The sequence below is a fragment of the Syngnathus acus genome, chromosome 17 (genome assembly GCF_901709675.1).
Source record: "Syngnathus acus chromosome 17, fSynAcu1.2, whole genome shotgun sequence".
NCBI classification, from domain to species: Eukaryota; Metazoa; Chordata; class Actinopteri; order Syngnathiformes; family Syngnathidae; genus Syngnathus; species Syngnathus acus.
This window is the reverse complement of record NC_051102.1, coordinates 1,892,272-1,904,348: the sequence shown is the minus strand read 5'-3', so window position 1 is coordinate 1,904,348 and position 12,077 is coordinate 1,892,272. Positions and strand designations below refer to the sequence as shown.

General features: G+C 42.7%; 1 protein-coding gene across 11 annotated transcripts in view; it reads left to right on the top strand.

Annotated features, from left to right (window-relative positions):
- LOC119136981 (receptor-type tyrosine-protein phosphatase mu-like) overlaps nt 1–12,077 on the top strand; it is a 102,429-nt gene that overhangs the window by 38,318 nt on the left and 52,034 nt on the right. For all 11 annotated transcript variants that reach the window (XM_037275909.1, XM_037275917.1, XM_037275918.1 and 8 more), the window contains exons 5-7: nt 1,757–1,872; nt 2,939–3,113; nt 7,286–7,579. In XM_037275909.1, the coding sequence (XP_037131804.1) occupies nt 1,757–1,872; nt 2,939–3,113; nt 7,286–7,579 (585 nt within the window). The remainder of the gene's footprint in view (nt 1–1,756; nt 1,873–2,938; nt 3,114–7,285; nt 7,580–12,077) is intronic.

Below are 12,077 nucleotides of genomic sequence, written 5' to 3'. Positions count from 1 at the left end.
AATAAATAAGTTGAATGAAAAACAAATACCATCTTCATTCTTTCATCCCTTAAGGATCTTCAGCGAAGCCTCTCATCTCTCAGGCGGTCAAATTCCTGTTAATCTTAGCGGGATGTATGCTACAAGTAGCGGCATATTTAGGACTTCACATTTTGGGCTGCTGCTGCTTTTGGGACTGTGAGTCCTTGTTAGCATTGTGCTATGTATCTGTGTGCTTTTGAGTCCAGATGGGAAAGTGAAAATAAAACTTCTGTCTGAAACTTTTTAGCCACTCAACCCATGCGTCGTTAGCGCACAGATTTTCATCCCCAACTCCCTATCTTAGCGGCTAACCTCTTTAATAAATACACAAAGAGGTTCTCAGACTCTGATCTTTAAATCAATAGTTTGTATGGGTTTTCATCTATTGATTTGGACTCCACTCTGGCCTTCATACAGTTGCTGCATTTAAGACGTTGATTGTTAAATGCTAATGACCTTCTAACCATCTGAAAGTGGCCCAATTCCTACAACTGTTGTGTCAATACGATAGATCGGTACAGCGATATGTGTTGCATCTGAATGCATCCCAGGCGATCGATGATGCCTTTTGCGACGTGATGAATGCTTGAATGTGAGGGAGAAAGCACGAGTTGGAATCAATGTTCCTCTCAGTGGCAATCAGCTCTCTTTGACTGATAGGTAGCGCCGCCAAAGCATTTATTTTCAGATTATTATTCAAATAACAAGGTTATTGCCGTGAACCTCCCCCGCCATTAAAACGTATGAAAAAAAAATTGACTTGTCCTTTTCAGAGCCGAAGGATGAGGTTGTAAAAAGGAAAAAAAAAAACTCTAAAGCACAAGTGGAAGTCTTAACGATGAAAGTGGTAGAATTAGATTTTTTTTCCCGCGGTCTTTAGAGATTCCGTTACGTTTCGAATCAAGGTCGTCCCGGCAAGATTGCCCTATTTTTCCCTGCACTCATCAAAAATGTTCCACATAAGTTGATTGTTAAGTTGTTTCCCCGCATAATATCCGTCCATCTTCTAATGATAATGAGCACCGTTTGGGAAGGTGGAAAAAAGCTTTTTGTCAGTACACTTTGCTGCTTTCAGTGCTTAGATTAGGAGAAAGAACAGTGCAGATTGCTCAAGCCTCAAATAACCAACTTCAACACCAACGCTCAACTATTCTCTAACCCTAACCCGAGTACCAGAAGTCTTTCACTAGGAACTCCAAATTTTAAATACAATCTCTAAACCTTAATCTCAAAAACTAGTTCTACCCCAAATCTCTTACGTAAAACACTAACTCTGGCCCCTGAACCCAACCATAAAACCAAACACTTATTCTTACACATACTCATTTTGACCCCGCTTCATGAACCCCGTAGCTCTAATCCTTAACAATCTATGTGAAAATACTTTTGTAAGAGTGGGGTCGTTAATCTGTGTGCGAGGGAAGTCAAGCCACAGTGCAATTAGCAGCAGAACAGCCTCTTGCGTGTCATTCTGGAGATTTAGGTAGCCGCCTTCTCCCTCCCAAAGCGATTGGAGCCAGAGACTTCATGAGGTAGCACATAGTAAAGTATAAACGCGGCATCCATTTAGGTCTACCTCGCTCGCTCCACTTATGTTTACAAGCGAGTTCTGCCACGGGGGTTGTAACTTCCCTCGCAACCTCCACACACACACGTCAGATATTCAGCTTCATGGTTTAATCTCGCTTTAAATTCAACGCACCTGCCTGTTGAACGTCTTTTTTGTTGTTCTTAGTGAACACGCCACACTTTCTGACGATAAAGGGAGTGGAGGTCAACGCGGGACAGACGGCATCTTTTCACTGCACCGTCAACGGACGCAAACGGGACAATTTCCGCCTCTGGCTTCAGGTGAGACTTTTCTCCATTTTCTAAGAGAGTCTCGGTCTAGGTTTGTACTCCGTCTCAAACTTGGACTCTTGGTCTCGAGTCTGCATGATGCATCAGTCTTTATCTTGACTGTCTTACGTTGCCTCGGTCTTGGTCTTGACTTGGTCTCACATTTACTTGGTCTTGGTCTTTATCTGGTCTTGGTATTGACTTGGCTCTCACGCTATGTTTTGGTCTTGATTTAATTTGACACAACTATTTTTAGTCTTTACTTATAGTCTTATATTATGCCGGTCTTTGTCTTGACTAGATCTCCCACTGCTTCTTGGTTGCATTGGTATTACCTGATCTCACATTGTCATGCAATCTGTTTCGGTCTCGATTCAATCTCTTGCCTTGGTCTTAATTCATTCTAACATTACCTCCATTTTGGGCTTGACTCTGTCTCTGTTCCTGTAATTTTCCACTGTAACACAACCTTCGTTTTTATCATTTTTTTCAGTCTTGAAATCTGAGCGACAAGTCTAAAGTTCAAGGCGTGACATTCACACATTGCTTCATTGCATCCTGGATGTAACCTGCTGGCTGGCAGACAGGGGATTACAGGTGTCAGCTCACTGCCGTATGCTCTTAACCCACATAGACCGGCCGGCCGGCACTGTGGAGAGTGCCTTCTATATTCGGCACACAGCAGTCTGCGGTCGACCTTGATCCAAGCGACAAAGGTAGTGCATCTTGCAGCCGGAGCCTTTTCGGCCTTTTGACGCTAACGCACCCCGTCACTTGTGTGATCAGCGGGCTTAAAGGTCCCGTGCAAGGTACTCCATCATTTTCACAAATGCGTCCTCATTAGCCGCAAAACAAACATTAGGCCAAATCCCGGCCCGATGACAGCAGTGAAGAAATGTTTGTAATGAACAAATGCTCCCCCCCTCCATCTGCCTGCTGTACAGGGTGACAGCTGGGGACAAGCTGCTACCTCTTGCTGTGATTAATGCATCACTCACAATTGGGAGTGAGGCAAACAAATAAAAGTAAAAATTCTACAGTACAAGGTGAAAGAACTTGCACGATTGTGTTCAAACAGGGAATGGGCGGACGAGAGGCCCCGATGAAGGCCACTAAACCTTGGAACAACCGCCGGTTCATCGGCACCTTCGATGTGGAGAACACCACCAAGGACGACTCGGGTCGCTACCGATGTATCGTCCACTCGGACAAAGGGGTCGGCGTGTCCAACTACGGCGAGCTGACCATTAAGCGTGAGTGTTGATTTCGAATCGTTTTGGTGGTGGATTTTACACAAAAGCGATTATCGGATTTTTGACCATTTCCCGTTGTGGTTGAACCATTATGTCATATGTAAAGCAACTTTGTTAGTATTAGGATGAGTATTCTGATTTATGAGCGTGTACACAGAATAAAACAAACTAAAAGTCAGAGAATCATAAATTTGTTACAAATAGTAATAATGATAAAAAAATATATTTAAAAATATAGAATTCTCCCCAAACCTTTTAACGGTGTATGATTACAAATCAATGTTATGCTTTTATGGCAAATTATTTGGGTGACCGTAAACAATAGTTATACTTTTCAGGATTCAGTGGAATTTAAAAAAAATAGCAGTTTGTCATTGCTATCCAAATCAAGTTCCCTTTTCAAAATCATTTTGCATATTGTGGACTTGGGCGCTCTTTAAATTAAGCTTTGCACTGACCTTCATGCAAAGTCATTGGGAGATGAACAGCAAGCGAAAACTGCGTAAACATTCTTTAGGGAACTTTTAACCCCTCTAACCCTTTTTTGTAATGGTGATTTGTATTCTGGAGAACTTTTCCACTGTAAAATGAGGACTGTCCTTGAGTGAACACAATGGCGCTTTAAAGGATCACAAAGGCAAGCGACGGGCGGGTTTACAGTAGCCTCACTGATGTTTGACTCCTGCAGTCATTTGATATGAATTTATGGAGTCGTCTCTCGCTGCAAGGCCTCACTTTCCTTACAGCCCCTATAGTCGTCCAGTAATGGCCTCCTATATTTCTTCACCTCAATCTTCTCCGTGTGCTCTCAATTGAATTTACTGCCTTGATTTTTTTTTTTCCCTCTCTCCCTCCTGTCTCTTTCTTTCTTTTTTTTTTGTCTCCGAGCCTTTGGTGATTGATAGGTTTAATCCTGCTGCTGCAGATCGAGCTCTGTCAATCACACCAGAATGGACACAACAGAGAGTGGGTGAGGGCGATAATGTCTAATAACCCAGATCAGCCTTCCCTGTTAAGAACTGACTTTGAAAATGTTAACCTCTTGTGAGCTTTTTAGCACAATTTGCTACAAAACATTGTTCACTGTGTAGATTTGAATATTACGGAAGCCCCTTGGGGTAATTGTTAACCCTTCCTCAATGAAAATTCAGCTTTTGCACTCAGGCCTTTTCTAAACAACACTAAGCGTGAGATGCCTTCATCGTAAATATTTGGTCGTAATAATCCTCCCTTTAAAATCTCTGCGAGGAAGAAAAGCCTCGTTTTCACACTTCAAAGTGTCATCTCCTCTTATCGCCACATCCGTTGCCATAAAACAAACGCTTAACCCCCCCACCACCACCACCATACTCCTCGGAGCCATGACTTGAAAATCCCGCCCCATTAAATGTATATGGGAGTGACCTCAGAGTGCGGATTTTTTTCATCCCGTCTCATTACAGTACAGCGCCAAGCGCCTTGGTCAACAGAAGGAGAATGAATGCTTGATTATCCCTGATAATCACTCCTGATTTTCATGCCAGATTTATGTGCAAGTGCGCCCTGCCATATGGATCGAACCCGCCTGCCCCTCCCTTTTTCATTCTGGTGATAGACCTCTCCCGTAGCGGTTCTGAAAGGGACAATAATTATTCCCCCCCGTCTAGACCCGGGCGCCTTTTCCTTGGGTTCACCGAGCTCCAGCTGAGCATTCTGGCCAGTGTCGGCACTAATGAGAATAGCCACCGAGAAGAGGGGAGGGAGGGGGGATCGAAATCGAAACCAGGCTCGCTGGTCATCTTCCCAGAGGCGATCGATTGTCTTTTCCAGGCCAGTTAGGAGAGTAACGAGGACCTCCCCCATCTTTACGAGAGAGGAGTACTAGGCTGTCGGCAAATGAAAGCAGGATTTATTATTATTAGCATGAATCAACAAGACAGTGGCAACGCTTGGACGGCTGAAGGACTTTGTGCGTGTGTGTGTGTGTTTGGGGGGGTTACGGGTTGGACACTTGCATGAACTGGAACTACTGCTACCAGAGTTCCACCAAAAATAGATTTTATTTTTGTGTTACAGGGTGGCATTCATGAATTTAGTATGATTTTGTACACAAGTGGTGAGGATGCAATTCTGCTCTGACTATTCTGTTGTAGTTGGGGTTTTTTTTGGGGGGGGGGTTGTTGTTTTTTACCAAAATGTTGCACAAATTCTACTTGGGCTGACTGAAAATTAGTACATTATTTTCTACAAAAGGGTTGTGTAAAGTAAGATTCAGCACGATTTCATACAAAAATATTTCTTAATCGAGAATTTAATAGTTCCACATATCATGCTTACTTTGTGAAATCACTGTGGAAAATGACACAAAAATTTTGTCAATTGAGATAATTTCATTATTGCCCCCCAAAAATGTTGTGTGAATTTGATTGCTCAACACGTATATATAAAACAAAACATTTTTCTCCAGGAAGATGTTAAGCAAGGATTCATGTGTTATGCAAAATTTTATATTTCCACCATTTTCTGAGTGTTGCAATAAATGTCCAGCTTGAGCACAATATGTTCATATTTTCACACATGCAACACATCTATAGTAGACTAAGCCTTCCGTTAGTCTGCAGATGCTGCTATCGAGGACGTCGCAGCTGTCGCCATTTCGCTTGGCCGTGTGGTCAAACATCGCAACGACAGCTGCTCGCCGACCCCCGCGTTTGGCCGCTTGTGTCGCACGCCTACCGTCGCCCATCTCCGAGCTTCCAAGCTTGGTCAAAAAAAGCAAGTCGTTAATACCCCTGACGTGTGCCAGCGCTCGAGTGTTTCACACCGTTAATCCGTAATTTTCAACACGCCAGGCTTAATGCACCTCCATGCTTTCGTCATTGTAACATACTTGTGCGAGCACAAAGGGGTGCGACACCTCTATCAGGATGGCCGAAAATATTTTCCAAAGGCTGAAGATATCCAGTGTTTTGACCATCTTCGAATTCAATAAATTTTAGGCCAAATCGCTCAGCCTTAGTTTTGACTATTTTGTTTTGGAGTGTCTGTTAAAGATCTGGGAAGGCTGCCCAAGAAGCAATACATGACACCCAATGATTTGCCATTTGTTTTTGGAATGCATTTGAAGGCCTGTGTCATCTCTGTCTGGGATGTTAAAAGGGGTAGCGTGGCTTAAAAAGACTCAGACATGTAAAGACATTTGACCCGAAAAGCCATCAAAACAAACGCAGCTCCTGATGGATTAGCTGGTTGGCTCGAGGTGATGTTGGACAGCTTGGATTAGATCCAGTTTAGGAACCCATGACTTGAGGTCAATGTGAGCTAACCATCTGCTTCCTATGAGGGACAACCTCCATCGGCTATCCTCGAGGATGATTTTTAAGTATGCAAATCAGAGTTGTATAGAAAATTAAATATGATTTAGAGTTACAGGGAACGTTAAATAAACTCAAAGTTGTGGTCAACTTATTGAACACAGTCATATAAGAGAAATGCCAGAAATAGATGAAAGAACCTGTGCTGACATTTGGTGGAGGCTCATTAAGACAAAGATGTCATAAGGTTTAAGACGGATTAGACAAATATTGGGAACGCGACAAAGGAAAAGGTCACTGTCAAAGTCGTCACATTTATGATGACGTCTTTCACTCAAAGCCCAATAAAGTGGGATATTTCCTTGTGCGTTGCGCCATTTCGTGACCAGACGATTACAATACCTCAGTGCTAGCTAGTGCTAATTCGCCAACTACGTCATGCCTGTGTTGTTTTGATACTACCGCCAAAGACGTAAAAACGATCTGGTAAGTATTAAATTGGACAATTATGTTCAACACAACAGGGCTTGAGAAGTGAATGTGTGGAGTTGAACTTTCCATGGCTGTTCCAGTTTTCCACTCTCCTACCGCTCCCCTTGTTCTGATATGACCTCCCAAGGTACCAAATTGCTCAGTGACAATTGCTTTCAATACAATGAGGTAGAAGAAGTCAGTCTTGTTAAAATTTGTGTCTGAGCTATTCAGCCTATGTTATTTTCACTTTTGAAGGAAGTATCAGAGCCAATGGTACTGACAAAAATGTTTACAGTGTCAAGTATGAAATAGTTGTGGGACAGTAAGAAATGCTTTTGACACAAAAGGGTGACAGAAGTGAAGATGGTCATCAAGCTTGCAACTAAAACACGTTTGCCCCTCCAGAGCCTCCGGTGCCCATTGCACCACCCCAACTGACTGCCGTGGGTGCCACATACCTGTGGATACAGCTCAATGCCAATTCCATCAATGGCGACGGCCCCATCGTGGACCGAGAGGTGGAGTACCGCACCGTGTCGGGCACCATGTATGACCTGCAGCCCGTGGACAAGACTACGCACAAGATTGGACACCTGGACCCTGACACTGAATACGAAATCAGCGTTCTTCTCACCAGGCCTTTGGAGGGTGGCACTGGTGCACCCGGACCACCGCTGAGGGCCCGAACCAGATGTGCCGGTGAGTTTACGCTCAAATTACTGTCAATTTGGGATAACATTAGTCTGCCTGATTTGCATTGACGTTACATGTTAAGTTGTACATGAACTAGCTATGAGAGGTTAGCATGAGAATCTAACTTGGCCATATTTGTCGACTTTCAGTCAAAGATTTGTGATTTATTTTGACGTCTCTTGCAAGGTTGTACAAGGAATTGGCAAGCTAGTTTGTAGCTAGCGTAATACAGGTAAACAAACTTGGGTCTGTGTTTATGAGTTTGTACAATTTTAATAAAACCGCTAGTTAGCTATCGGTGGCTATTAAGTTAACAGCTAATTTGAGAAGCTAAAATCACAATAGTGATTACAGTACAAGCAAAACTGGAGATGACTAGGCCCTGCAGCGCACAGTGAACACGGCTGGTAAGATTATTGGTGCTTCACTCCCCTCCCTGAAGGACATTTACGCCTCCCATCTCACCCGCAAGGCGACCACGATTTTGAGTGATGTGAGTCACCCCGCTCACTCTTTGTTCGATCTTCTGCCCTCTGGGAAGAGGTACAGGAGCCTGCGCTCCCGCACCACCAGACTCACCAACAGCTTCATTCTCCAGGCTGTTAGGATCCTGAACTCTCTCCCCCCTTCTGCGTAGCGTCCTGTACTTTTGCGCTATATTCTGACTGTCTGCTGTATGCACACTTGCTCTATTTTTGCTCCTCTTATTTATTGTGTTATTTGTTTATTATTTATTCATCACTCTTATTTATTCATTGTTTGTGCCTTCTTGTTTTTATTTTTTTGTGTTGTTTACTTGTATGTATATTGTGTACTATGTCTTGTCACCGTGGGATAGTGGGAACGTTATTTCGATTTCTTTGTGTCTTGGCATGTGAAGAAATTGGCAATAAAGCAGACTTTGACTTTTGACTTTTTGACAAGACAAGATTAACGCGCTATCAAACCCGTGTTAAAGGTTCCATGCTAAGTAACCAGCTTGATGTGACTGACCACAAACTGAACCCTCCACTCCCTCTGAGCGAGGACTGATCCTCAGTTAAAAAGCAGATTCCCTCCCATCCTGCCTTTCACGCCAAACCAAAAACCAAACAGATGAGGCCGACTCCCACGTGGCGCGGCCCAGCCAGATGGGAGCAAAGTTGCTGGCATGATAGATGTGGAGTCTGAGCAGGTGTTTGGAGTCAGTGTAGATGTGGTGTACTGCCACAAATGAGGTCACAAGGCTTAGTACAAAGAGACGCTAACTGTATGGCAAAAATAACAGTTGGGTACATACTAAATCAATAAAGAGTACCTTTACAAATGTGAGGGATGTTTAATTGGTATTAAATAGGCAGGACTGGAAGGAAGGCAGCTTGAAGGGGACTGTGAGTGAAATGGCGAGCGAGGTCGTGACTAGCGCAGGAAGCAACTGCAGTGTCTCATCACTGAAGGATGTTAGTGGTAGTGCCATGATGTATGTTTGCCAATGGAGCTGTTTCCCATGCATTTATTGATGATGTGACTGCTGACAAAAGCAGCGGGATGAATTCACAAGTGTTTTGGGCAATGTTATCTCCTCATATTCAGCCAAATGCTTCAGGACTCAATAGAGTGTCAACAAAACCTAAGTGAAAATTCCCCAAGAACAAGCGTTATGTCTATGGGTATGTGTTGGTATTTGGAGCCAAAAAGATAATTGTTTCAGTGTCCCAATATTTATGAACTTGACCGGACATTTTTGCTTCAAAAACGTGTGTGCAGAGTTTTTGCGCAACATTTTTTTTTCTCAAACGCTTATGCAGCAACGTATTGTAGCTGTCAACATCTTTACTCAGTCTTTTTTTTTTTTCACTTTTTGTATGAAATCATTTAAGTTCAAATGCTGACCTAGCTGTCAACATCTTAACTTAGACTCTTTTTTTTTTTTTTCATTTTTGACTTGAAATTATTTAAGTTTGAATGCTAACGTGGCTAACGTTAGTGGCTAATATCCGAAGCTAACTTAGCTGTCGGCTCTAGTCAAAAACTTGGTATGGCAACAAGTCCTTCTTTCCCATCACAAATGACACTTTCAGTGTAATTCTTCATGTGCTGTCATTTACCAAAAAGAATAAACCCTGTCAAGAGCGTAAATCAAAGCGAAGCACTTTGCGAAGCGCTCACCGCCGCCCCACTCAGGAGATGCGTGAAATCTGAGATAAAGCTTTTATAGGAGGGGCTGGAAACGGCGAATAAATCGCGTCTCGGTTGGCGTGTTTGGGGAGATGTTATGAGCGACACGAGCCGACTGAATGAGCGCTTCCGAGCGAGCAAGGGGAGCGCGACATCCATAATTTAGCAAAAAGGATGGAGGGAATGGGAGGGGCGCTCAAAAAAAAATCTGTGAGAAAAATTACAGCAGATAGCGTATGAATAATTAAAGGCGGTGAATGGAAAACATTTAAAGACCTTGAGAAGCACTTCTGTTTGAATTTATAAACCCGAGCAGAGAGCGCCAAGCAGCGCCACTAAATTAATGCAACTTGAGTTCTCCGGTGGCTCCCGAGTGGAGGTGACAAACAGCCGTCGTGATGAGTTTTAGCATGCGGCTATCAGCAAGATGCTTTAAAAAAAAAAAAAAAAGCTAATGTGAACAAACTCTAATATGCATGCCAGGCTAGTCGTTGGTGAAAGTGACTGAAGTCAGAAGTGAACATTCTCATATGCTCCATAGGGCTTTTCCAAACTTACAACGGTTGTTACACTTCCCAATTAAAAAAAACAACAACTTTCAGATCTGCTTCTAAATGTTTCTGACCTCTCAATTGATAACATTTTATTTTCAACTAAGTGTTGTACATGCGCTTGCCTGGCTTGCTCAGCTTCAATTCAATAGACGAGTCGGTGTCTGAAGATGAGGAAAATAACAAAAACGCCGACTCTATACTGTCTGCTCTGCCAACTCTCGTTTGAGGACGCGTCCTTGAGTGACGCGCAAATCGCCTTTTCGCAGAACTGACATTATAGGAGCACAGTTCTTTTTACTTTCAACTGGCTGTGATAACAGGGGGGAAAAAAGTATCTTTTATTGTAGTCCTCCCACTCCCTCCCACAGAACTCAATCTGCTTTTTTTTTTCTTTTCTTGCCAGGGCCAACTAATTATGAGGCTCTTTTCACTCATCTTACCGATGCTGGGTCACGTGACCACTCGCCATTATACGTAGCTGCCCATGCTTTCAGACACCATGCGTTGAGGAGGCTTTTCATTCTCAGTGTTAATTAGATCTGTCTCACCGGGCAAACAACAACAAGAAGATGGAGGGAGTCCATCTTCAACTTTTACACGGGAACATGCAGATTGTAGACATGCGGTGTGTTTGTCAACCATTTTAGTTGGTGCAGTTTAAGCGTAACTATTCTTCCTTATTCCTTATATCGTATTCATTTTCCTTATTATTGTTATTATTATTATTACTATTATTATTATTATTTAGTAATAATGCAATTCAATGGAAATTATGGGCATTAGCGTGAGTTTAAAAGAGTTATAACACTGCAGTACAGATGCTATTTGTTAGCTCGTCTATGGTGTTTTACATCGTTTGTCAGCATTGACCTAAACAGATTTAATTAAGGCAGTTATGTGGTTGTGTTAAATACACAAGATCATTTTCAGTTTTATCTTTAGTTTGACCATCAACTTCAAACGAACAGCTTGAAAACTTTATTTATTTATTTATACTCTACATATATGCCATATAACCTATTGTATTTTAAGGCACCACTGTGTATTATACAACTATTTATGAGGTTTTACTTTCGCCATTGCTTCGAGTCAACAAGACACTACGGTGTTGTTAAGATAGATAGATAGATAGATAGATAGATAGATAGATAGATAGATAGATAGATAGATAGATAGATAGATAGATAGATAGATAGATAGATAGATAGATAGATAGATAGATCTTTATTTGTCATTGTCACACGTACAACGAAATTTAAAAGTGCCAACCGATCAGCGCATGAGATAAAAAATAAATAGAATAAAAAGATTAAAAAAATACAAGCTAAAACCCACAGGAGAACATACACAGACATAATCATTTACGTTTAGCGGCATTCAATGCAACTACCGCTGTAGGGTAAAAACTGTTGGCGAATCTGCTAGTCCTTGACCCAATTGACCTATAGCGTCTGCCCGATGGCAACAGTTCGAAAAGGGAGTGGCCAGGGTGGGAAGTGTCCTTCAGAATGTTCTGTGTTTTTTTGAGACAGCGGGTTCTGTGTAGGTCTTCCAGTGTGGGGAGAGGGCAGCCAATGATCTTCTGTGCTGTGTTGATGACCCTTTGGAGCTTTTTCCTCTGAGCAGCAGTGCAGCTGGAGTACCAAACATATACAGTGTTTAATAAAAAAAGTTTAATACACCTCTTTGCTGGGGGGCTGGAAGTGGTTATCTCCGCGCGACAACGGCCTCTCGACAGTGTTACCCTAAAGTGTGAGTTACCACCCCAGGTGGCGCTCTGCCGGCGCCGCCAC